The 25,691-nt window shown below is 40.9% G+C and overlaps 1 protein-coding gene across 1 annotated transcript in view; it reads left to right on the top strand.

The window, feature by feature from the left end:
• LOC149691977 (uncharacterized) overlaps positions 1 to 24,649 on the top strand; it is a 48,489-nt gene extending 23,840 nt beyond the window's left edge. Inside the window, exons 2-5 of the mRNA XM_089867622.1 lie at positions 16,119 to 19,484; positions 21,108 to 21,462; positions 22,023 to 22,929; positions 24,176 to 24,649. Of these exons, the coding sequence (XP_089723748.1) occupies positions 16,136 to 19,484; positions 21,108 to 21,462; positions 22,023 to 22,371 (4,053 nt within the window). The 5' untranslated portion in view covers positions 16,119 to 16,135 and the 3' untranslated portion in view covers positions 22,372 to 22,929; positions 24,176 to 24,649. The remainder of the gene's footprint in view (positions 1 to 16,118; positions 19,485 to 21,107; positions 21,463 to 22,022; positions 22,930 to 24,175) is intronic.
• Positions 24,650 to 25,691: the final 1,042 nt, after the last annotated feature.

Raw genomic sequence — 25,691 nt, 5'->3', positions numbered from 1 at the left:
TGGGTGTATGAAAACGGCAGAGCAGCGTGCCACGCGTTAAAGATATCGGTATAACCTTTTCTTTTTGCATAGCTAAAGCTTTCTCCATCAGAGATAGAGAGGGGTGAAAGGTCAAGAACAGGGTTAGCTAGCCAGCCAACCAACCAGCCATATTTGAGTCACGCTTACGTATTAGGCGCATCCGGTCATATAGCGTGAAGAGTTAGGTAAGAAAAGGGGAGCCGTAAGGGACCAAATGCTGCGCGAGCTGAATAGTGAAAACCAGGCGTGCGCTTGCTCGAGCGGTATTGTATAAAAGGGGAAAGAGCGAGAGGAAGAGAAAGAGCACCATCCCTCGTGCCACCAGGAATTTTCGATTTGTTTCCGGGCTCCGCTTCCGAAATGGGTTAAAGGGAAGTATAGTTACGCGCTATGGGGGGAACTTCGGGGACTTCTAAATCATTTGTCTCGCTAAAGAGTAGAGAGAAAGGGGTTCGAAGGGTGGGGCCCCGTGAACCCCTTTGAGCGAGGAGAAATGTATGCCTGGATGAAGGCGACGATGGATTTCCTCGAGAATAAACCATGGTGGGACAATGAGTGTATTCACTTCTTCAATGAACTTATAAATAATAAGCTTTAATAATTCAGCACAAGGAGATAAAACCGTGGCTCGTGAAGGAAAATGAGCCTAAATTGAAGCTTTAAATCACAGAACGCGCACACCACGAGATTGTGAAATGTAGAAACGTTCTGATTGGTCACGCATATTTCAGTTTTTCCCCAGCAAGTTCAAATTTCCGAAAATTTATATTCTCCAACCAGAGAAGTACAGTTACTAATGAATTTGATTGATATTTTCGGTAATTTTTCAAATATTTCTTATCTAGTTTATCTGTTAGATTTCGGACATAAAGGTTAATAAAATATCTTGATTCAGTTTAGTGCGCTGGGGATAATTGAAGAAATTCATGATGGGACCTTAGCAGGAGTCGAGGGACGAGAAGCGTAGGAAAGTGAGGGTTAAGTGTATAGTTAATCGAGAAAATGCCTTTTCCGATTAAAGCGGAGGAGACTGGAGGCCTCCCCCAACGCAAAAATCCTCCCGTTACCCTCCTCTTTCCCTCTTATTCGATCCATTCCCCTTTTGACAAAGTTAAAGTCGAATCGAGATCGTGAAAACTAAATCTGACCTTCGGGAATTAAAACTAGCTCGGATACGAGTCGACCGAATCTAGGGTTTCGGAGGGATGAAACCACTATTAAAGATACCAAGATATATTTCATCGCCGGCGGTACTTATTGATGAGTTGACATGATTTCGTTTCGGGGATTTGCTTCAATTTGGAATACCCGCGGTATATTGCACCGGAACCTTCAAAGGGTAATTACTACAGGGTTTCCGCTTGTAAATTATGATCGTATTGAGTTTAATTTAAAAGAAATTGTTAACCCTATTCCATGGAGTATCACCATAAGTTTATGACACTACCTATACTTCGTAACGGTAAAGACTTACTGAGAGCTAGTTCGAGAACAATTCGAGAATTGACTACACTCGGTTTTGCAGTCCATCTTCCTATTTAGTCTGCAGCCTTTGACAGCGCCTCACCAGGCGTCGCTTTAACTCGAATCTATGACGTTTCACCCACGTCACTTCATGACAAGCTCTCAGAAACCAGTGAAAAACTTATGGTATCATCTATTTAATTGCATCATGGACTTGCTTTTTGCAAAGAAGTAATTTTGTGCTAACCTAGCTTGGTCACCTTAGGAGATTATATCCCATTTACTTCCCCATCTCACGCCTTCCTATAAATATTACTTTGAAATTCCGAAAGATCTCGAAATACAAGAATAACAATCACTCGATAAAACCTTACAAGGTTTCACTATCCCCTATAGGGTTTATACAACGAACCATGACTGAATGAAGGAACGATACCTCGAACTTTGTTCATTAATAGTTTTAAATTTAGTGGAATTGAAAGTGTTAAGTTGTGTTAATAACTTGACATTAAATACTATAGTTTAAGTTTAAAAGATACTTTATTCTGGACTCGACTGTACAGCATGCTAGCTAGCTCATGACTGACTGCCCTATCCCGTTATGCCATATGAGGTTACCTCGTGAGATCAAAGTCCTTTACCACGTCATAGCTCCCCATTGGCTAACCCAATTCTGACCTCTGACCTCATTATAACATCCTTCCTTTCTAGTAATAATTTAAAAGTCTAACAAATAAAAACAACCTGTCTAGTAATAATTTTAAAAGTTTAACAAAACAAAACAGAGAATAAAACAGCCTGTTTTTTAAACTAAGCACTTATTAATTGTTCGTTAATTTGGCGAGTATCTTTGTGGAGGTCGACGTACTCTTGAATCATGTTTTCTTTCTTGTTGATTGTTTATTTGTTTGGGTATAGTTTCTTCTTGTATGGGCTGTTGCGGGAAGGGTTGCCGATAGGGAATAAAAGGTGAGTTTCCGGGTATTGTAGTTCTGGTGAACTGTGTTCCGATTGGTTCAATTCTTGGTGTAAGCGAGGTTTGTTGTTGAATGCGATTATGAATCTGGAATGTCTTCGGAACAGTAGGTACTTGTTGAGGTTCCAGGATATTTTGAATTGTGACCGCTACTTCATCTCGAGTTGGTTCAGGTTGTGGTGGTGTTATAAGGGTTGTGTGGTTCTGTGCTGAACTTGGTGGTTGCGTTTGTTGTGATTGTGGATTTTGATATTGTTGCTGAACACGAGTCTGGTGTGTTGATTGTTGATTCTGTCCTGGATGTTGCTGAACACGAGTCTGGTGCGTTGATTGTTGGTTCTGTCCTGGAAATTGTCCAATCCTTGCTGTGGCGTTATGGTACATCGGTATCTGAATTCTAGCCGTTATTGGTTTTATAGTAGGGTTAGTTTTCGTTTGACTATAGTCCGGACGCAGATGTATTCTGTTTCGACGGAAGTTTTGACCTTTCGCTGTCAGAATGTGATATGATTGTGGTTCTTGAGCATGTGCAATTATTCTTGCGGGTAACCATGTACGGGGTGCCGCGTAGTAACGAACCTTCTGACCAATATATAAAGGTGGTAATGATGAACGATGATTTGATTGGCGTATCATGTTTGCGTTATTGTCTCGCAACCCTGCATCAATGCGTCTTGTAGGATAGTGTGGTTTCAATTTATCTATGTGCGTTGTTAATGGCGTACGTAAACGCCGTCCCATCAGCATTTCGGCCGGAGATAAACCATTACTTTTGGGAGTTGTCCGGTACTCCATTAGGACATAGTGTAAGTCTCTCCCTTCTTGTTGTGCCTTGTGAAGAGAATTTTTTATGGTTTGTACGGCTCTTTCGGACATTCCATTAGATTGTGGGAAGTATGGACTTGATGTAACGTGATCGACATGCCATTGTTGAAGGAATTCTTTGAATTGAAGAGAATTAAAGGGTGGACCGTTATCAGATACCAATCGTTGAGGTGCTCCATGCCTTGCGAATTGTGGATTCATGAAATTTATGATGGCTTGTGCGTTGGTCAGTCTTAGTTCTTTAGCTTCGATATATTTTGAATAGTAGTCTATCATTAAGATTATAGGCTTGGAATTGACTTGAAAGAGATCAGTCCCTACAGTTTGCCAGGGATATTGTGGTATGCTATGAGGTGTTAGTGGCTGTTTCTTATTCATCGGGTCTCTACTGCGACAGATTGTGCAGTTTTGAACATATGATGTAATGTCGGCAATCATGTTCGGCCAGAAAACGTGTTGTTTGGCCCTGGCAATTGATGCGTTAATCCCGTGATGGGCGCCGTGAACTTGGTTTAATAAATCTTGCTGAAGAGCTTTAGGCACCAACAGGTTTGTCCCTCTGTATAATAATCCATCTTCTTCATGAAGTTCTGTTTGATATTGCCAAAATGTAGTGGCCTCTGGAGTCAGTTGATTTCGATATTTTGGCCAGCCATCTGTAATATATTCGCGGATTTGGGCTAAGACTGGGTCGTGATCAGTTGCAGTCTTGTATTTGTCCAGTGCGCATGTATGTAACGTTGTTATAGTGTAGACTGCTGTATGTGGGCCATCCAATATGTCAGTGTTTATTTGGCAGTCCGTTAGAGGTTCCCTGGATAAAGCGTCGGCCACATACATCCTGCTTCCAGGAACATAAACCAGCTTAGGGTTATATCTGAAGAAACGCAGAAGTAAGCGTTGAAGTCGTGGAGACAATAGAGTCATTGGTTTCTTTACAATTGCCAGGAGCGGACTATGGTCAGTTTCTACTGTTACTTGGGTGCCTGCAATATAAAAATCAAAATGTTCACATGCGTGAATAACGGCAAGAAACTCTTTCTCAATCTGCGCATATCTTGATTGTGTATCGGTAAAAGTCGTGGATGTATATGCGATGGGCTTGTTGTCTTGCATTAATACTGCACCAACTCCGTGCTGACTGGCATCTGTAGAGATAACGTTTGGTAGTTTAGGGTCGTAAAATTGAAGTACTGGTGCTGATGAAATACTTGTCTTCAGCGAGTCGTAGTGTCTTTGGTGTGTTGATGTCCATTCATAGAGTACATCCGGTTTAAGTAGGTCTCTGAGTGGTGCCGTGTCTTCGGCGTATGTTGGAATGAAACGGCATATATAATTTACCATGCCTAAGAAACGTTGAAGTGTTTTCTTATCCTGAGGCGGTGCGAGTGAGCAAATGGCTTCAACTTTCCTAGGGTCCACATGGATTCCTTCATTTGTGATCAGGTGTCCAAGATAGGTGATGCGTGATACCGCAAGTTGCATTTTTCGTTTACTGAATCGTAAATTATATTGTTTGGCACGTTCTAGGATGCTATGAAGTACAGTTAAATGAGACTTCATGTCTGACGTTGCTATCAAAAAGTCATCTGTAGAGATGTGGACATTAGGAAATTCGTGAGCGGGGAAAATATCTCGCATCTGACGCTGGAAGACTTCGGTTGCAGTGACGATGCCGTAAGGAAGTCGTTTAAAGCGGTACCGTCCATGTGGCGTCGCGAATGTACAAAGGCGCGAGCTGTTCTCAGTGAGTGGAATTTGCCAAAAGGCACTTTGAGCGTCAAGGACGGTGAATACTGTGCAACCTTTTAGTTCCGCAAAGATTTCTTGCGTGGTTGGTAAAGGATAGGGTTCTCTTCTTATGGCACCATTTAAATTCCGGGGATCCAGACAAATACGAACTTCCTGAGTCGAGTCAGCTTTAGGTAGTTTTGTTGGCTTCGGTACGACTACGATAGGGTGAACCCAATCAGTTGGTTCATTAACAGGAACTATAATACCAAGGTTCAACATACGATCCAGTTCCTTGTGCGTAGCTTCACGATATGCATGAGGGATCTTATGACATGCTGATGCAATAGGTACAATGTTGGGTTTTAATTTGATGTCATATTCAGCCGGTAGCTTACCAACAGTATCGAAGATCATATGATATTGATCAATGAGTTCTGTCGCTGTGCCAGTATTTATAGTGGATCGTGTTGTTGCGATATCTTTGGGCTGAGTTCCTATGAAGGTTGCATGAGTGTGTGCGGTGTTGGGTCTTATTTGTGGTGGCGGACCCAATGGTGTGGAAGTGTGTTGTATTAGCCCCAGTTGTTGTGATGTAACGGCTCCAAGAATGGGTACATGGTTGTGTGACGTAACGTAGAAAGGGCAATTTGGTAGGTAGGCGGTGCCCGACATGCTAGGAAGATCAACAACGCCATCAATAGGAATTGAGTGTCCGGAATAGGAGGAAACGGTGTAGAGTGGTTGACGTAGAGGGGGCTGGTATGGTAGAGAATTGTATATCCCTCTTGATATTAGATTCACTTGCGAGCCAGTATCTAGCTTGAATCTATGTCGAGTGTTAAATAGATAAAGTTCGTCATATAATTCATCACCAGGGTTATTGCATCTGAATGTAGCGGCAGTCGAAAGACATGTCAGATCCGTGGTGGGTGAAGTTGAGTGACGCTGTCGAGGATGAATACTGATGCTATACGTAGTGTATGTTTGATCTTCATGTTGGAAATCTTGGTAATACTGATCAGTTTCGTCAAAGGATGAGAATTGGTCATTTGAGTCGTCCATTTCGATGGGATATGTTTGTAGACTGTAGGTTGAGCGGCATGAGGTAGCCCAGTGACCCTTACGTTGGCATTTCAAACATTTGGAATTTTTGGCTGGGCATGATTGATATCGATGCTGCGTGTTGCAATTTTGGCAAGGTCGTGTCGTACGTTGAGGGTCGGATTGATAATTGGAACGATGAGAGCTTTGAGAGTTTGGGTCACTGCGGTGAAATGGTGGACGTTGATAATTAGCAGTATTGCCGCGAGAAGAATACCGTTGCAATTCTTGTGATTGTTGATTGTGTCTAAAGCGCGGTCTTATTGTGGATCTGTGTCGATTAAGAGCATCCACAGTGAATTCTTTTGCTGCCGAAGGCTGTGTTGTGGTAGTAGACATGGCACGAGCCTGAGAATTGGTGATTTCATGCGCCTTACACATGATTATTGCAGTGTCTAAGTCCAGAGCATTGCCTTTATTTAGTAGTTGTAGTCTGAGCTCTTCATTCTGGATGCCAGCGACGATCATAGTGCGTAACAAAGGATTTTGTTGAGGTCCGAGATTGCATGCTTGGGCCTTGGTCTTCAAGTCAGTGTAGAATTCGTCAAAAGTTTGTGTAGGGCTTTGTCGAGACGTAATAAAAGCGTATTGATGAAATACCTCTGTTTGATAAGGTGCATAATAGAGATCAAATGCAGCAAGTATTATAGGCACTGTGCGATCATCCCCTGTTTCAGGTATCTCCAATGTATGATATATACGGCGTCCAGCGGCTCCTAGTATGTGGAGGAAAGTGGCTACTTGAGTAGGAACAGTTTCTCTATTTAGTTTGGCAGCGGCAGCAAAATAACCGAACTCCTCTTTATAAGTTTTCCAAGACGAAGCGGGATCTATCCCTGGTTCGAAAGCTTTAGGGCAAGTGATGGAGGCCATAGTAAAGTGGGCCTTGGCAAGTGAATCAGCAGACAAAAGCGAGTGAGTGAGCAAACGAGGCGTGTGAAATGGCGATCAACTCTATCACCATGTTAAGTTGTGTTAATAACTTGACATTAAATACTATAGTTTAAGTTTAAAAGATACTTTATTCTGGACTCGACTGTACAGCATGCTAGCTAGCTCATGACTGACTGCCCTATCCCGTTATGCCATATGAGGTTACCTCGTGAGATCAAAGTCCTTTACCACGTCATAGCTCCCCATTGGCTAACCCAATTCTGACCTCTGACCTCATTATAACAGAAAGGATTCTAAAACATTTAAGATGTTATGATCAAAGTTTCGTCGAAAGTCGTAAAGTTTTAGACTCGATAATGAATTGCAGCTGTAATGAAGCGATCCCAATCACTCAACCTTGCTATTTGCGATGCTTTCGAAGTCGCTAAAATACTACAGATCCATGTATTATTACTCCCAGCTACCGTTTGAAGACTCAAAATCTTTGAGCACTGAATAACTCATGCAATGCTAGTAAACAGTAGCAATGAAATCCGTCTATATTAACTAATCCAAATACCCCCATCTCATAACCCAAAGACAAACATAAAAAATTCATTTCTCAGAGGCGGATAGAAAAAAATAAGAAAAAACGTAATATCAACCCCTGAATAAATAAAATACGAGAGAGATCACACACAGTCTCTCCCAATCCGCATCGTAAAAAAACATCAGTTTCGTCATTAACGCTTAGAGCCAAATACGAAGCAGAAGTGTGAGTTACAGAAAAAGTGGTTGAAAAAAAGTTGTGAAAAAAAAAAAGAAATATCAAAGAAAGTCCAAGATAGCAACGAGCTAAGCCTTTTCCGAACTAACACTCGTATACCCACTCTTTCACAGAGATGTTATAAGTTATAATCAATATCGAAGGGGAGGTATGGGGGGTCGAGAATCTTCTCATTCATAACAGGAAGAAGCGTCGAGGTCGAGAAGTTGAAAAAAAGAAGAAGAAGAAGAAGAAGAAAAAAAAAAGATACCTTCTCTAGCTACCACCAAAGCGGGTGAGTGGATGCAGTGAGTAGGAAATGAATGCCATCCATCATTGGAAGACCCGCAAATTTTTTTCCTCTGGTTTAGCTTGGGTAAGGGTATACGGTGGTGCTATTGCAAGAGCGCGCTTTTCGAGGGTCCTCGAGTTGTCTCGAGCGTTAAAAATGACACCTACGGCGGATTGAGGAAAACGAGACTAAAAGAGGCGTGGTTATATAAGAGTACCAAGGAGCAGCTGCCAAAGGACACATCGTAACACTTTCTTCCAAACGACCCCTCATCACGCGTCGTCGGGGTAGAAAAAAAAATATGGAGGACCCCGTGTCACCCTGATAGTTAAGTAGTATAGGGTTCTACAGTTCTTGGGGGTGCGAAACTATATCAGCTATAGTTTCATCGGGGTTTTCTTTCCGTGTGAGTAAGGAACACTAGTCAACAATCTATTTTACAACCCCCATGAGGAGGGATTCCCTAAATTTAGGAATTTACGGTGTACGATCGTTCCTATCAATTTGTTGCAAATCCATTAACTCGAAATGATCGCGACGCCTAACGTTGGAGGTGTGTTTTTTTTTTGAAATTCGAATCTCGGCGAAAAGCGTCATTTGTATTTGTCGTTAAGATAGATGTTCTGCTTGGTGCTGTTTAGCCTTAATGTATTTCTAAGTAAAATGAAGCCTTGGACTTACCCTTTTCAGTCTATAAGGCCAACTGCTGGTTTCATCATAAGATTTTTCAGATGAAAAGGTAGAAGAGATGATCGGCGTCTCGAATATTTTACTATTTTGATCACGTGATTTTTACGACGTTCTTTGATTTCGTGTGCTTCTTTGAAGGCACGTTGTCAACAAATAGAGTTTTTGACACAATGTGTTTCGAAATTCTCGGAAGTTTCTTTCAAACTCATTTCATGGCGCCATAAGAATTAAATTATGTCGCATCAATTTCGTAAATGCGCCAACATTTCATCGTCGCGTTGACGCAATCAGTTCTACTTGAAGGCTACCACAAGTGAAATAAACGTCAACGCAAATCTAAGAAAAGAATGAAAGAAAGAAAAGGGAAACCATGTATAGGCGCGTTAAAAACAAATGAAATTCATCATCTAATAAGATTTGTAAGCCTATAAAGAACGAGCGTTAAAATTATAAAAGAGAAAAGGGAGAGAGCCGCGAATGCACCTTACGTCAGAGTTGGAAAAGGAGAAGATGCCATGGGACATTTATTATTTTTCGGGAGGAGGAGACGAACACGGAGAAATGCAATAGGATGGGGATGGGAGGTAGGAGGTAAAGCCTGACCCCTTCCTTATTGTTCCGATACGGCGGCAAGCCCAAGTATTACGAATTGCTGGATATCCTGGAGCTAGCGGGGGTAAACGTCAGCGAGATTTCTAAGCCTAGAGGAAGCCGAAGGAGGAAAGAGAAAAGAGACTGAGAGAAATCGCATAGCTGTACGAGTCAGTTACTCCAGTCGTTCGCATTACCATACTATAAATCAAGAAACGCGCCAGGCTTTGGCCCATTCCCGAGGCACGAAACGTAAAGAGCCTTCAGCGCCCAGGCTATAAAATAACCAACCCTCCCAAACCCCTCCAACGGGTCTCACTCACTCCCACGCAGCCACCGGGGCACAACGGTAGAAAATGATACAGAGAAACGATTCGGGGAGAAAATCTTATTCCGAATTATATGGTAGCCCAAGTAACAGCTTATCGGGTGCGGCTCTACTCTCCTTCGATACCACCACCCTGTCTCTTAACTCACTCGCGGATCCCTCTTTTATGACGAATGCCGCGTGGCGATCTGGAGGTTTGTCCCTTTAAAACGAAGACTCCCTTTGGGCATGCAACGACCAAAGTTGTCTTCAATTCTAGGACGCCCCTATAAAGTAAGAGAGCCATGGGAGATTAAGGGCTGGTGAATTCTAGGGTTAAGCCTTAGTCTCCTACGGGCGTAGTGGTTCTCCTCGAGGTGGGCATCGATTTGTAGACGCCGTTCTCTAATCCCTCTCATTTCTCTCTTTTGCCTCTCGTCTTTCCTCCTCAGCCTGCTAAATATCACCCTCGAGCCCTCTCCTTTAATGCGGACGTAATAGATTCTCTTAATGACCAGCTACTCACCAAAGCAACGCTTCACCTCACCCCCCCTTCCCCATTTTCTTAATTCGACCAACATTGGCTCTTTCGTAAACTAGCCCGCGCGCGTTTCCATTCCGATTTTCCGACTAACTCCTTCGCTTTGATATTCTACCGAGAACCTTACTCCCTCGATTTAAAAGATTGCTTTCCCCGAAATAAGATAAATTCCAGAAACGCTTTAGTCCAATCTACACGGTTTAGCAATCACGGAAACAAAAATTGTGATTTAGCTAGTAGAAGCACCGGCGGCTTTTAAAGATACGATTTAGGAATGACAGTTTTACGCGTGGTTAAATCTTCCGACTTGACGCGAGAGACAAATGATTTTCAGCAATTAAATTTTATAATGAAAGGCCTGCTAAAATATGCACCAAACTTCCGGTAAATCATTACTTCGATTATCTTGTCAAATTCATTTTGACTATACACACGGAATTACAGACATTAATTCAATTATAATACTTAATAATATTTATTTTGAGAGGAAAATCGGAGGCAACAACAGAGTCAAAGCCTATTCGAGTTAAAACGCTCTAACCTAATATTTTCTAACAATGCAACAGAAGGATAGAATTTCTTAAAACAAAAACCCAGTCGAGGCCTGTATTGATTACCAATATAAATGCTAGTAGTTTAAATAAAACGTGCGTGCTTTAGTTTTATTGGGCGTTGCGTGAAGTAACCTCATTCCTCAGTTTGGTAGTTACAAAGAGAGCGTTTAAAATTAATCACCGGGAAAAACATAGTCAACCCAAAAAAAAAAAAACGTAAAAGCCTACTTAGGATAATGTTTATGTTTATCCCTTCTGAAAATAAGAAAATAGCCCAAAAGAAAAATGAAAGAAACGAGGAAACAGAAAAATTTAAAAGCCGGAACCAAAACAAAATAAGAGAAAAAGAGGAAACAGTAAAGTCAGTGAACTAACAAAAGTAATCTTCCACTATTTTCCTAATTCTTTCTCCTGACCCCTTAACCTGTACGCATAAAATATACAAAAGAAAGATAGAAGTTTGCTATTCTACTTTGTTAGTACTTGGCTTTATTGTTCTTTTTAAAATAAATTATTAAAGAAGCCACGTTTTTTAATTAAAATTCAGCCCATTCACGGAATAATGTAGCAAGATTAAATAATGTAGAACGGGATTATATTGGCCGAGCGGGTGATAATATAAAATAGATGGGTCAGTTCAATGTATTGGAACCAAGACACAAGGAAAGTGTAGATTTTCATGAAACAAGCTTTCGGTATATTTCTTACACCATTTTCATTTCAGCTCTAGAGAGTCTCCTCGAGTGTTTCTAAATCACATTTGAAAAATTGTAAAACTATATTACGTGAAAGCTGAAACGCGTGAACGAGAGTTATAATTCACTCGCCGGTCAACGCAATCGCAAACCCTCCCATCTGGTTTTTTAAAATAGTACAAGATAGAAAAGATTTTGGAAAAAAAATGTTAGAAAAAGAAATTTTGTCTAAGAATTTTTGATAAGAGTTAAGACGCCGGCCAAGTATAGTGGTTAGAAAAACGTTCGTCCGCCGAGAGTGAAGATGATGCTAGAAAAGTAGAAACATCCAGGGTGAATGAGAAATTCCGTGGTGGGGATATATTTAAGGGATTCTTTTTTCTGTTCATTCCAGTTCTTTGAAATCCTTATAACCCAGTAGAAGATAAGAACAGATAGAAATAAAATAAAAAAAAATAAGAAGAGGATCCTCTCGTCATAAACGTCAAAGAGAATTTCGAGAGAGAGAGAGAGAGAGAAGAATTTTTCCAGGAAAAAAAGAACGGAATAAAAAGGGAAAATTCGCAACCAGAAAATTTAATTCAGTCGTGGTTTCACGCGGGTAAAGCTTTTCACTTTTCCCAGTCATTGCTTCAGACTCGAGAATTTTTTCCTTCTTTCTTTTCCTAAACTAAGAATCCACCTCAAACTCATTCCGCGTTAAAATAAAAAGATACCCTAGTCTTCAAAAACCGGAAAAGGAGAATATCATAAAATGATGAAAGTTTCTAGATCTGAGAAGAATTTTTTTAAAGAAAGAAAAAGAGGCATACCGTATTACGAAAGTCCACCTGGTAATAAGTTTTCGCCGTCGGTGACAACGAGAAAAGGAAGAGTATTACTTCAAATATTTTCTTCTTAACAAATTCCTTCGTTGCAGGAAGGGAATGTAATTTGTAATTTATGCATTTGAAATAACGAAATCTTTCGCTAAAAGGCTTAAGGAAATATTTTATTATATATTTGGCGAGACGTGTTAAATGTAGGCTTTTTTAGGCGTAAGAAAGTGAAGTATTTTAGAGACGAAAATAAATTGTAGTTAAAATATTGATAGCAAGTTGAAGCTCTGTCTTGGGTTGCTTCAAATTTTATCAACTATTTCTTCGCGTTAAAATGTCTAGACGTAAAAACTAATATATGAAGGACTATTTTTGTTATCGTTAATACTTTTGGTTGAATTTTGAATTACTATAGACCATTTATTTTGCGACACAAAGACTGCCTTGTTATTTATACCTGCTATAGCGGGAGGTCTCATAAGGGAGGTAATTATGGTTCGATAAACAATAGTATTCGCGTACAGATATAGTCCGTAGTCTTCGATACCTTGGAGAATGAGGGAGTTCCATTACGTATAGCGAGTCTATATCCAACGACCCGGCGCAAATAGAAAAGGTCTCGCGATAAAAATATCCGCGAGGTATCTGAAATCTTCCTTCTTCATTATTCGACTTGCACCATTGAATGTTCAGTCATATGGGGAAAGGGAGAATTTTAATGGGAAAGTTCATAGATACCCATGCTTTCGTACCTTCTACTGTATTAATCGAAAAACTACGAACAGAAGTCGGGCGATCATAGGTAGGTGAGAAAGAGGTCGACTGGTCGAGTATGGGAGGCCAAATAGGCCATCGAGGAACTATGTGGGCGGAAAAAGGGTTCTTCTTCCTAGACTCCCGTAGCGCTGGAGAGTGCGAGGAATCTTTTCCGTTTCTAGATGTTTCCAACCTAATCGGTCTGTAGGGGAGTTGTAGAGCAGTCCAGCAATATAGCTAAGGTATCTTATACTACCTTTAGCGCTTAAAGAATAGAGTGAAGCGGACCGTGGAGAGTAGATGAACATTCTTTCGGTCCGAGGGAGTCATTCGGGTCTAATCAGACGCTTCGACAAACTGACCCTTAGGAACGAGCCACCAGTTTATTTCACACGGAAAATGCAACGAAAGATGAGTTTAGTTTTAAACGAATCCACGTTGTCATTGTCGAATTCTCTTTCTGGTACGTTACGCGAGTTGGTGAAAAGAGATATTGCTACAGACTCAATTTTGACCACTTAAACACGTTTGCGTACTAGCGTCGCGGCCTTTTTTTTTCATCTGTTTTTGCTCTTTGCGACACTATTTTAGTAAAGCGACATGCCCCATTCCCTTGTTGAGAATCCTCCCATAAAACAGCGGTGTTGTAACTTGGTAGTTTTAGAAACGTTTGGGAAGCAATTTTCTTCTAAATGGGTTACGTTGTAAAACAAAGGTGTTTGGAGAACGTTTTAAATTGCGAAATGTTTCAAAGTTACAATGTATAAGCGTGTAGATATTTATTCCTCGAAAAAGATTTAGATAGTGTTCTAGATTCTCGTTTTGTTTAAATCAGGATTTAGAAAGTTTTTCAAACCGTTTGCAAATGTATTTAAGAAATAGTTTCATCTTGCGTGCCAGTGGAATTCGGAAAACGTGCGATATAAATGGCCAAAACACTTGAATAGATAACACCGCGAATGGGAACAGAGACGTTTCCGAAAAGAGGAACAATATCGGTTGGAATGGTTGTTCCCCGGCAATGTTTGGTCTATAAACTCACTGACCTTTTTCCCTCTTGGTCTCCAAGCTTCCCCTCCCCCATTTCTTCGTCTACTTTGGGGTCTTTGGCAAAAAAAAGGGAGAAAAATCGAACTGGCGTCGCGCAACCAATGGAGGAGAGGAGAAAACCGAGGCCCAAAATAAAGGTAGAGGGAAAGACCATCCTGAGTTAGAACGTCAGAAGATACCCATGCATCGAATAGGGGATTACATAGGTATAACCCCAGAGGCGAAACGTTGGGCCTTACCAAGCACGGCCTCAGAGACTCGAGGGGAGAAGTGGGGTTAAAGAGCCTAAAGGAGGAACGAATGAGAAAAAAAAGAGGAAAAACCTCGGGAGGAGGAGCAGGAGGAGATGCGGAGAAGATAGAGGATGGAGAAGAAAATGGCTGTTGTCGGATTGCCCGAGAAAGGGAATCGTCATCTTGCTCGTTCAAGCGTGTTTTGCTATCCAACGGCAACAAAAAGGAAGAGGGAAAGAGGAGAGAGAGAGAAAAAGCGAAATCGAAGAGGACCCCCATCATCCCGTACTCTAACTCGTCCCCCTCAATGCTAGTCTTATGGGTATCCCTTTTTTTGTCCTTACGAAAAAAAATCCGTAGTCTCGACGCGAAGGACTAGCTCTCGGAGCCCTTCTTCTTTTATGAAAGAGAAGGTTGCGGCCATATAGTTCGGAGTTAAAGACGCGTAGCTAAGAAATAGCCTCTTTCGCGCGCTTCTCTAGGCAACCGTACCGAGAAGGAAGATTCTGAAGGAGACGCGAAGCTAAGAACGTTACCAATATACTAGTAGTTTAGGTTCTATATTCTGCACCCCCCAACCTCTCAGAGCTCCTCCTCCAACGCTTATGTTTTTCTTCTCCAGGAAAAACATGGGATTTTTGACGAGAAGGGACACTGTAGATGTCTCGTATATAGTCGACTCAATACCAGGGTGAAATCGAGCAAGCAGCTAGCCAAAAATTTCGACGTGTCTTATTTTTACGCGAGTGGCGCTAGAGCTCGGTCGTGTTTGATTAACGGGAAAATTTGGTCAAGATACGAACGCCAGACGATTAAGGGGTTCAAGGAAGGATAGATCGATGATTGGCTGGGGAAAGTTGACGTTCAGGCTTTTGGCCAAAAAGCTTTCAAGGAAATTACCGGTTTCTATAAAAAGGGAAAAAGGGTGATAATTTATTAGCTAAAAAACTGTCTGAAATTAAAATTAACTTATTGATCCAAACTCAATCATAATCTAGAATAATTTTCCAGGGTTATGCCATGAAATTTGATATTGGGGGGATGTTTAAGAGAGAAGATCAGAACATTTCGACGAGAAGAACTTACAACAAAGATACGAGGCACTTGTGGCCACCATATTCGAAGAAAAAAGGGTTTCGAAATCGAGTCCATATCGGTTACTAAGAATATGAATCAAACATTTCAACGATAAATAACAAAGTATCCGTTTTATCGGGCGGAAAATTACTATCGATACGGATGAAGCTTCCCACGCAAGAAAACGAGCAATTTTTTTAATACGTTCTCAAGAAGAGATAGAAATAAGGGGAGGATAATACACGGAAACAAGAATGAATATTTATGAGCCAATGAAAATGAAAAGGGTAGGAAAGAAAGGGGTGAAGGTTTCCAAAGAGTTACATCTTCATGAGGGAATTGGGGTTCGGCCTCCCGAAAAAACATGGGGATATTTATGAATTTCTCGATCCTATAACCCCTTCACTCTCTTCTTTCCCATGGCTTTCTCTTTGGCTCAGCATCGTTCGGTTTCGCTCGATTAGATCCATAGGAGAAGCTCGCAACCACCCGACCGCGTTTGGGTCTTTATAGGGTCTCTTCTAACTTCCTTCGCTCACCCCAACCTCTAGCAATTTCGCCTCCCCGAAATTATCGATATGGAAAATAGGGGAATAAATTAAAGTTTGGCCCCCGAGCGTTAGACTAAGAAGTCTAGCTGGCACTAAAGCCATTATTTTTTATTCCGTATAAAGTCATCCGAAGGGGTAATTTTTCACATTAAGAGTTTTAAGGTTTTTGCTTATAAAGTATCTTTAATTTTTTTCCATTTAAGGTTTTGAGTCATGAGACATGAAACAGTTGGACCGACTCGACTCCGGCTGCTACCGTGGCGTTTCTCGATTCCGCTTTCATCTCTGGAACGCTCTCTTCTTCGTCTCGGTGGTGGCGATCCTGGCCGCCGACGAGGCTTCCGTGGCCAGCTCGTCCGAGAGTACGGAACGGGATAAACTGGGATGTCCTCCTTGGGAACAGAGTCCCTGGTGTCCCTGTTATCAGTTCGAGGACGGTTTATTCCTGGAGTGTCCCACCACCGGTCTCGAACCGATCAAAACGACACTAGGACAAATAACCACGCCGATCAAGTCTCTGAGCATCTACCACTTGGATCACAACGTTACTCAGTTGCCGATTAACCTTTTTGTCAACGCCAGTATTTCTCATCTTCAGATTTCATTTACGCAATTGACTACCATCGAAGAGGGAGCCTTTTCTGGTCTCGAAGGAGTCTTGGACAGTCTGTCCATCGCCAACAGTCATCTGCAAGAAGTGCCCCAAGCGGCACTCAACAAGTTACGCAATCTGAGGACTTTAGACTTGGACACGAACGAGATCGGGGAGGTTGATAGTTACGCGTTTTACGGTTTGCAATTGGTGACTTTGAATTTGCAGAGCAATAAGATCACCTCATTGTCGGAGTACGCGTTCGGTGGATTAGAAAACACGCTCGAGGAACTGATTTTGATTAATAATAAATTAACGACCTTTCCTTTAGTTTCTTTGCGTCGTCTGCGTAAGCTTAAATCGTTAAAACTAGTATGGAACGAGATTATCGATATCCCCGACGACGGGTTCACGCGATTCAGTAGTTTGCAGCGGCTCGATCTAAGCTCGAATCGGATTCGCGAACTGCACGAAAATAGTTTCGTGACTATGCCGAAACTCGTGTCGCTTTCTCTCTACACTAATCGTCTCGTGTCCGTCGAGGATAACGTCTTTGTGTACTTGAGGGAATTGGAAACTCTGGACCTGAGCCACAACACGATCACCACTCTAGGGGGTAAAGTTTTCACCCCACTCAGGAAGCTGAAAACGATCGATCTGAGCTACAACCACCTGCACAGTATCGAGAAGGGAGTGTTTCAGAATTTGACTAATCTAAGGGAGATTTTTCTGTCGAATAATAATCTGATGAGAATCACGAACGAAACGTTTCTGAACAGCTCCCAAGTGACGGTCCTCTTCGCCCCCAATAACGCCATTGCTCATATTGATTCGGGTGCCTTCACCACCATGCCACACTTGTACCAAATGGATTTCTCTTTTAACCAATTGAGGGACATTCACCCGCTTCTATTCAAAAATAACCGCGAAATCCGCTCACTCTCCATCGATAATAACCTCATTACGGACATTGCCCCTGGGACCTTCCAAGAATTAGTCGAGCTGCGCGATTTGAGATTACAGAACAATCTGATCAAGATGATACGGAAAGGGGCATTCTACTCCCTTCCCAATTTGCAAGAGCTCCACTTACAGTTAAACCGGATCGAGGTCATAGAGAACGAAGCTCTCCAAAGCTTAGCCAACCTGCAACATCTAAATTTGCAGCGCAATAAGTTAATCGAGGTGGGGGATATCTTAAGTCGTTATCCTTCGAGTTTGCGTTCCCTTCAACTCAACTACAATTCGATCGTTCGAATGCACACGGACAGCTTAAGGGGGTTAAACAAAATGGAAATACTCTGGCTCAATTACAACAAGCTTTCCCAGATTACAAAAGATATATTTCGCGATTTGACCGAGGTGCAAAAACTTTACTTAGATCACAACGAGATTTCGGGCATTGACGCTGGAGCCTTCAGCGCTCTCAAGAGATTAACCTATCTCAGTATGGAATACAACAATCTGAATCATTTAAATATCGACATGTTTAACGGAGCCGAGAATCTCGAGGAATTGTATCTTTCGCACAACCAAGTTATGGATATAGAACCCCAAACATTCCAATCGCTCGGAAACCTTCGTATCTTGCACTTGTCTCACAACCAAATCTACGTAGTTCGCAAATATATGTTCGAGGGAAACCTCTTGCTGGAGGAGCTGTTGCTGAATAACGTAATGGCTGAAAATATCGAGGCCGGATCCTTCCTCGAGCTATCGGCGCTGGCGACTTTGGATCTGAGAAATAATCGCCTGTCGGACGTTCGAGTCGATTTCCTTTTTCTACCGTCCCTGAAACACCTTCATTTAGCTGGCAATAATATGAGCGGCATTAGTGATAATATCTTCTACGGTTTGAACAACTTGGTTCTCTTGAATTTGGAAAACACTAGTATCGCGCCAGTGACGCCAAAACTCTTGGAATCGCTGAAAGACTTACGTGTTTTAAAACTGAGCGGCAATAATTTAAAGGGTCAAATGACGCCGGAACTGTTGAGAAACGTTCCGTCTTTGCGCGAACTCATTTTAGACAATACCCGTTTGGAAGTGGTCCCGACGGACACTTTAGTCAGGGTTCCAAACTTGGAAGAACTGTGTTTGGCGGCTAACGGCGTCAAAATGATCGAAAAGGGAGCCTTCGTCAATAATCCCAATCTCAAAGTCTTGAACGTCAGTCGAAACGAATTGGCTACGGTACAAAGCGGAGCCTTCACGGGCTTGAGCAAGTTAAAACTCTTGGATTTGTCGCGTAACCGTTTGAGAACGATGGAAGAGGGAGTATTCGATAATCTGGAATCTTTGGAAAGGATTCGCTTGGACGGCAATTTATTCTCCTTCATCCCGAATACGTTTCTCGTTTCGTCGATGCTGGCGCTGAAGGGTCTCTCGTTGGATCGCAACCCTTTGGAGAGGTTGCGCGAGGACTGGGGGACGACGGGCGCGTTCACTTCCCTGGAAACCTTGACCATTGATCACGCTAACATATCTCTCGTCGCCTCCCACGACTTTTGGGGTTTTCCCCATTTGTCTTCCCTCTCGTTGCGCCACAATAAAATTTCCAAAGTCTCCCCGGGCGCTTTCAAACCTTTGGAAAAACTCGTCTCGCTGGACCTGGGCTATAACGAACTCGATTTGTTGCCCGAGGAGCGTTTTTACGGACTGCAACAGCTGAAAACCTTAAACCTGACTCGCAATCGATTAATCGAATTCCCGGCGGTCAGCGAAGACCTCCAGCAATTGGAGCATCTGGATCTCTCCTACAATCGCCTCATGAGAATCGAATCGAATTCTTTCGAAAACCTCAAAAGTCTAAAGACGCTCTCGTTGGAGGGAAATCTCATCAACTGGATCGCGTCAGGGGCCTTCGAAAATTCCCTTTCTCTCACCGAGCTCAATTTGATGGAGAACCAACTCGTTTTCGTCCACCACGAAGTATTTTTACCCTTGGAAACGAGAATCACCGAGCTCAACCTAACCGGTAAGAGTCCTTCGTCGCCCCCTTTTAGCTTTACCCACTAATTAAGGAAAGATGTCAAATATTTGCGCTTCCAATAAGTAGTGCTCGACGGCCGGTAAGGAGGTGGCCTTATTCGTCCCAGAACCCTAATTTCCCTCATCTTGGAGATTCTCCAGATTGGATAACGCTAGACTAATCGTTAATTATTCCTATAGGGGCTTATTATTAATAAGGTTTACGTGTCTTATAAATTTGGTTTGATAAATTCCCGCTTTCCGTCGGGCCTCGTTTAGGGAAGGGGGACGTCGGTAGGGCTGGTGGCAGAAAGTGGGTGCGCCGTGCCCCTAATTGATTTCGTGTTCAATTAAATCTTCCCAGACCCGGGACAGAACAAACCTTGCCGACGCCACGTCCGCCTCTCGCTAATTCGAAAAGGTGGGACCCCAAAAGAGAACGACGTCGAGTGAAGGTAGGGAGGGGCAAGGGCAAAGAGTATAGGAGTGTGTATAGATATTTGCCTACCGACTTCGAGCACCAATTACCGCGTTTCGGAAACTGCAGGATGTAGAGAGAGATATATATAGAAAGGCGAGTAACAACGCAGCGTGCAAAGAGCCGAATATATTAGCCTCGAATGAAGACGCAATAAGCGCGAATTTCCATATCGGCTATTAAATAGGTAATTTTCGACGCCCGATCTATATTCATGAATAATTAACTACATCAAGCGAGTCAGAGGAGAAGGTTAAATACGAGGCAACGTTCCGCTAAACTCCGGACATTTTCCTCTTTTAAACTCGACCGTCGAGACGATTCAAAACGAGTCAAGACAAAGCTTGAAAATGACATTTTTGAAATCCCCCGGATTTTATTGTGAAGTCTAAACGTTACCCGGTAATGGGTCTCGGCGTAAAAATATTCATTCTTTAACGGCTTTTGACAAGAGTCTGTTTTAGTCAAAAACCATTTATAGGGAAACGGTTCTTGTCCGAAAATTTAAAATAAACGTCGTTGGCGCGTGTGTCTGGCGGTCGAGCTCTCGCTTTCCAATTATGATAATTAGTGTCCAGGGAGTCTTCCCTTAACGAGAATTTAACGACGAACAAATTAACCGCGGCCTGGCGAATGTATCGGTAATTGCCGAGAAATAAAGCGATCATCGCCCGAGGAAAACCACGCGCGCTACGCTACGGTTTGAAGCCTGAGTCAGGGTGGGTAAGTAGGTGGGTCAGGCCAAAGAGAAAAGACCTTCATTTGCATTTGAAAACCCGAGAAGGCTTTACGAGGTCCGGATCTTTAGTGGATTAAAAGATGGTAGTGGTATTAGAAAGCTTCCCCCTCTCCCCGTGAAAAAACCACCAATTCAGAGTTTCTTTAATTTGTCCTAGAATATTAACTTGTACCCCGTTTGTACCTTAAAGAAGGGAAGCCACTGAAAAAGAGGAAGATTGTTTTATACAACGAGTTTTTGTATGGTCTTAGTTAGTTTATCAATAAATTTGTAAGCCATCCAATGCAAAATCATAGGCCTATTGCAAAAAGGAAAATTGGAATTTTCCCACATTAGCACCAATTGCAACTAGTATGGAAGTTTATTTCATTTATTCTATACAAATTTCTTTCCTTTCTTTGGGAAATTTATAGGAAATCCATTTCATTGCGACTGCAGACTTCTGGGAGTATGGGAATGGTTTCAAGAGCACACGCGATTGTTTGCAAGCTCCAGCCCAGCGTGCGTACAACCGGACAAACTCAAGGATCAAAAGATTCTCGATCTGCATCCCGTTGATTTCTGCCCGGCACCTTCCATCTCCAATATCGAGGTACAACACTTGGAACACGATAGCATGACGGTCAAATGGGACGTCCAAAATGGAACCCTAATTGGAGGATTCGTCTTGACGTATCACGAAACTTCCGTCGCCGGCTCAATCGTGACGAAAACCATGGAAGCCCCCAGGAGAAAATTCGATTTGCACGGATTGGATCCCGAAAAATGGTAGAATACTTATCTTAATCAGTTCTAACCCATTAATAAGAATTAATGCCAGGTATAGCGAACTGAAAGGTGGAAAACTGAGACATAAATTTTGCCGCATGTTGAAATTTATGGGTCGTATAAATCAGAATAATGCTTAATGAAATCATTTGTTATTAAAATTCTCTACCAAATTAATTAAATCAATCAAAATTTGACATTCCAAATAACAACTGATTGAATAGGAAATTAATTACGTAATTAATCGTTCATTCGAAAATCTCGTAGTTTCATTCCAAGATATGTTCCATAAGTATGACACTTCCTATACTTCGTAATGCTATAAATTTACTGAGAGCTATTTGGAGAACGACTCGAGAATTGACTACACCCGATTTTGCAGTCCAAATTCCTACTAAGCCTTTCACAGGGCTTCACCAGGCATAGCATTACGGGAATCTAGGACGTTTCACCTACGTCACTTCATGACAAACTCTCAGTAACCAGTGACAAACTTATGGAACGTACCTTGTTATGTTTATATCAAACATTCTTGATCTTAGAAAACATTTATCCTTTAGGTACACAGTCTGCGTCATGGCTACTGGAAAATATTTAAGAACATTGTCTAAACCAACGGCATACGTGACAGACTTGGAGAAGAATTTCAACGAGAGTCCTTCGGTTAATCGAAAATGTTTGCAGAAGAGGACGTTGGCCAAAACGGAAAAGAGCAGAATCTCGCTGTCGACGCTGGGCATAATCCTGGGGGCGAGCATAGGGGCGGCCTTGGTCTTGACCCTTTCAATCTTACTGACCGCTTTGAAGTTTCGCCGACGAAGGAGAAGGCCGGTAAAGAACGATGTCCCTCAAGAGTACATTTCTTACCGGCACTTTTCCATCCAGTCTTCGGAAGGAGTTTATTCGTGACAACGAGGGGCGTCGGCCTCCAAACGGGTCGACGAAGAGACTAGACCCAAATGCGTCTTGTAAATGTATAATTAACAAGTATAATAATATCGCGAAGTAAAAAGAAACAAACTCTTTAAAAACAAAAACAAAGAACTCTTCATTTTTTTGGACCAACGTTATCCGATTTTACGTTACGTTGAACCGGTGCTGATACACAAACACTAACGAAAGGTAAAAGCGCGACCTTTATACAAAAATCAGCGAACAAATTTTTAAAACCGATCCGAAAATTACGTTTCCTACGCGAGAATTTGAATTTCATTATTTTCCCCCATTTTTATGGAAATTTAAAATTAGTCGGAGGAACGAGCGAAAAATGGAAATTGGAGTTGCAATAAACGGAACTGGGGATAATACATTTGCGAGACAGATCCCGAGAAAGAGGATTACAATTTTTGAAATGTTATTCGCGCGAACTGAAGCCAGTTTATTTCGGTTTTTAATGAAGTGTGTGGAAGTTGGACAATGTGTATAAATTCAAACTGGACTTACGCGAACGTTTGGAGATTATTATTGGTAAGTGTCACGATATTTTCTATAAATTCCTTAGATTATTTGAGAGACTCCAGAATGAATTGTTTTCTTGTTCGTCAATACAACTTTATGAAGAACCAAGGTCTGAGAATGTTGAGAGATATAATTAGGATGTGACGCGATGTCAAGTTTTTACCCCGACTTATTCCCTAACCATAATGACAAGCGTAATGCAAACATACCTTGTCCATTCTGAAATTCTCATATGTTACGGGTTCTTCTTTTTACCAATTACCCACTGACTGTTACAATTTAGACCAATTGCCAACTGGCGGAAATGAAAAATTGTTTGACTAAAAATTGACTAAATCTAGGCACAAAATAGAACCAAAAGTCAAAGAAAAGATTAGTATCATTTGCTTTGTTTGTTAGTTTCTTTTTTCTTTCAAAATTTGCATCCCCTAGTGAATATTAAAAAGCTATTTTTTAGAATCAACTTTCTAATAAACTTGGTCGGAAACCTTTCCACTTGAATAATTGAAAATCGCTTAACCATAACAACGGGGTGTATTGATAAAAATTAGGAAGGGAAATGAATTAAGCAATTCGTTATCTTTATCGGGTATTTTTTTGGTGAAAAATTTACAAGCTGAAATTTGGGAAAACAAATGCAAATCGAGATAAGACTCCCAATAACGTTCAATCATTCACCAATTCGTAAACTAAAATTTTCCAAAAGAGATTTTTGTTTTTTCTTTATAAGCATAAATGTTGAAACGAAAATCGCCCAGGAAAATACAGGGTGCTATAAAAAAGGTATGGTAAGATAGAAGTATGGGTAATTTTAAGTCGAAAATGTTCAATGACATTTTTCCCTAAAGGGTTACTGTTATTGAGGACCCTTTAATTAAATAAACATTTTTATTTCAGTTCTTTACTTAAATTAAAATACTCCAATGGTAATTTGTAAACGTGTTCCTTAGAGAAAAAGGTCACAGAACATTTTCTACTCAAAAAGGTCCATAGAACCTAATGTATTTCGGTCCTACCACCCTTAATAGCACACCCTGTATAAAAAAAAACAGTGAAATTATTTGAAATCAATCATTCGTAACAGTCAGTGGGTAAAAATAAGAGAAGAGATAAAAATATTTTGGGAACGAAACAAAATCCTTCATATTATTTTTTTTTTTAAACCAAATAAAAAAAAATAAAATCAAAAACTGAAAACCAATCTTGCAAATAGGGAAAACCAACCAATTTTTTTCTATTTTTGGATTCGTTTCAGAGGGAGTGTGTGTGAGAGAGAGGAACATTTCGAAAATGTTTAAAGTTTTCCACGGGTTTTCAAACTCGGACGACTTTTTACGAGATAATAAAAAAAAACCAAAAAAAAAAATATCTGTTGGATGTATAAAAAAAATAAAAATCGATAAATAAACCCCACAAAAAAAGTTTAAAATAAAATTTGAGAGACGTTTTTAGTCGGAATTATATAAGAAGCGCGTGAAAGAGGATGGGAATTAAGAAATGTAAAGCTCACACTGGATCCAATATATATTGAACTATAATGAAAAATAATAACCTGAAGTCTCTTTTTTCCTTAATGGTGTTAAAATGATTTAAACGGCGTTTTCGGAACCAAAAAAAGTATATATATATATATATATAAAAAGAACAAAAAATATAATATATATATTCGTCTCATCTTTTTTGTACAGAAATATTTCCCGTCAAAATAAAACGGAGCTTAGAAAAAATTAACCCTGAGGATTTTTCTCGTTTATTTATTTATCTACCTTCAATAAAAAATTTCGAATAATTTTTCTAGTGTTAGATTAAATTTCCTTGGGGGAAAAGCTCTACTGTATTTTTTCTATCAGAGTCTGTAGAAATGTTTCACCCACATTACACCATTAAATCAAATATTGACTAGGTTAATTCACTCGTATATTTTGGCACTGCTTTAGAGGTCTTTGCAAATGTTTTTCAAATATTTCTGTAGTAGTTTTGCAATGTTTTCGAGCCTTTTATAATGTTTTCAAGCCTTTGCAATATTTCTCTGAAATTTAAAGGTTAGTTAAATTTTCAAGCTTCCCTCTTACGTTGCAAAAATGTTTCAGATTTACACGGAGTATATCAAGACTTAATTTACCAGCTGCAACTTTTTCAAATCTTTAATCTTATCTACAGTATCGTTTTAAAAGACCTAGAAAAAGTTCCGCGTAACAGAACTTTATCTTTAACCATATGAAATTCGTCTATGAAATTTTAAACGTAAATTAATTATCAGAACGTCCGTCTATTCAGACACTATAAACGAGCATCCATCGTCCTGTAGGGCTAACTCAATTACTTTCTACACTAAAAAGACTAAAATTCGTTAGACTAAACTGTCTGGAAAAGTGGAGGCCATTAATTCATTCAAATATATAGTTAGGAACAAAACAGGGTCGCGTTATCTTTCTAATTGAAAGAGGAGAGAGAGAAATAGAGAAACAAAACAAGGCCTATTCATCGTGTTTGTACTTATAAAGACGAGAGAAAGAGGCAACAATCGTGACAAATCATTGACGAGGGCATTTCCCCATAGACGAAAATGTCTCTCTCTGTACTCTTTACCAAATTCTATTTTATTTTTGTATACAAAACAGTTCCAACTGTTTGCGGTGTTGGAGGAGCTGAATCGTCGAAAGGGAATAAATTAAAAGCTACACCACTGAAGTGAAATGAAAAGGGATCGAAACTGAGAGAATGAGAAAATGCGGGAAAAAGGGAGGGGGCGCCCGGGAAAACTCCTTATC

This window comes from Phalangium opilio, unplaced genomic scaffold (assembly GCF_054372755.1).
Source record: "Phalangium opilio isolate 3A_F unplaced genomic scaffold, DU_Popi_V2 ptg000024l_1, whole genome shotgun sequence".
Lineage (NCBI taxonomy): Eukaryota > Metazoa > Arthropoda > Arachnida > Opiliones > Phalangiidae > Phalangium > Phalangium opilio.
Note: the sequence above shows the minus strand (reverse complement) of the source record. Positions and strands in the feature narration are given on the sequence as shown.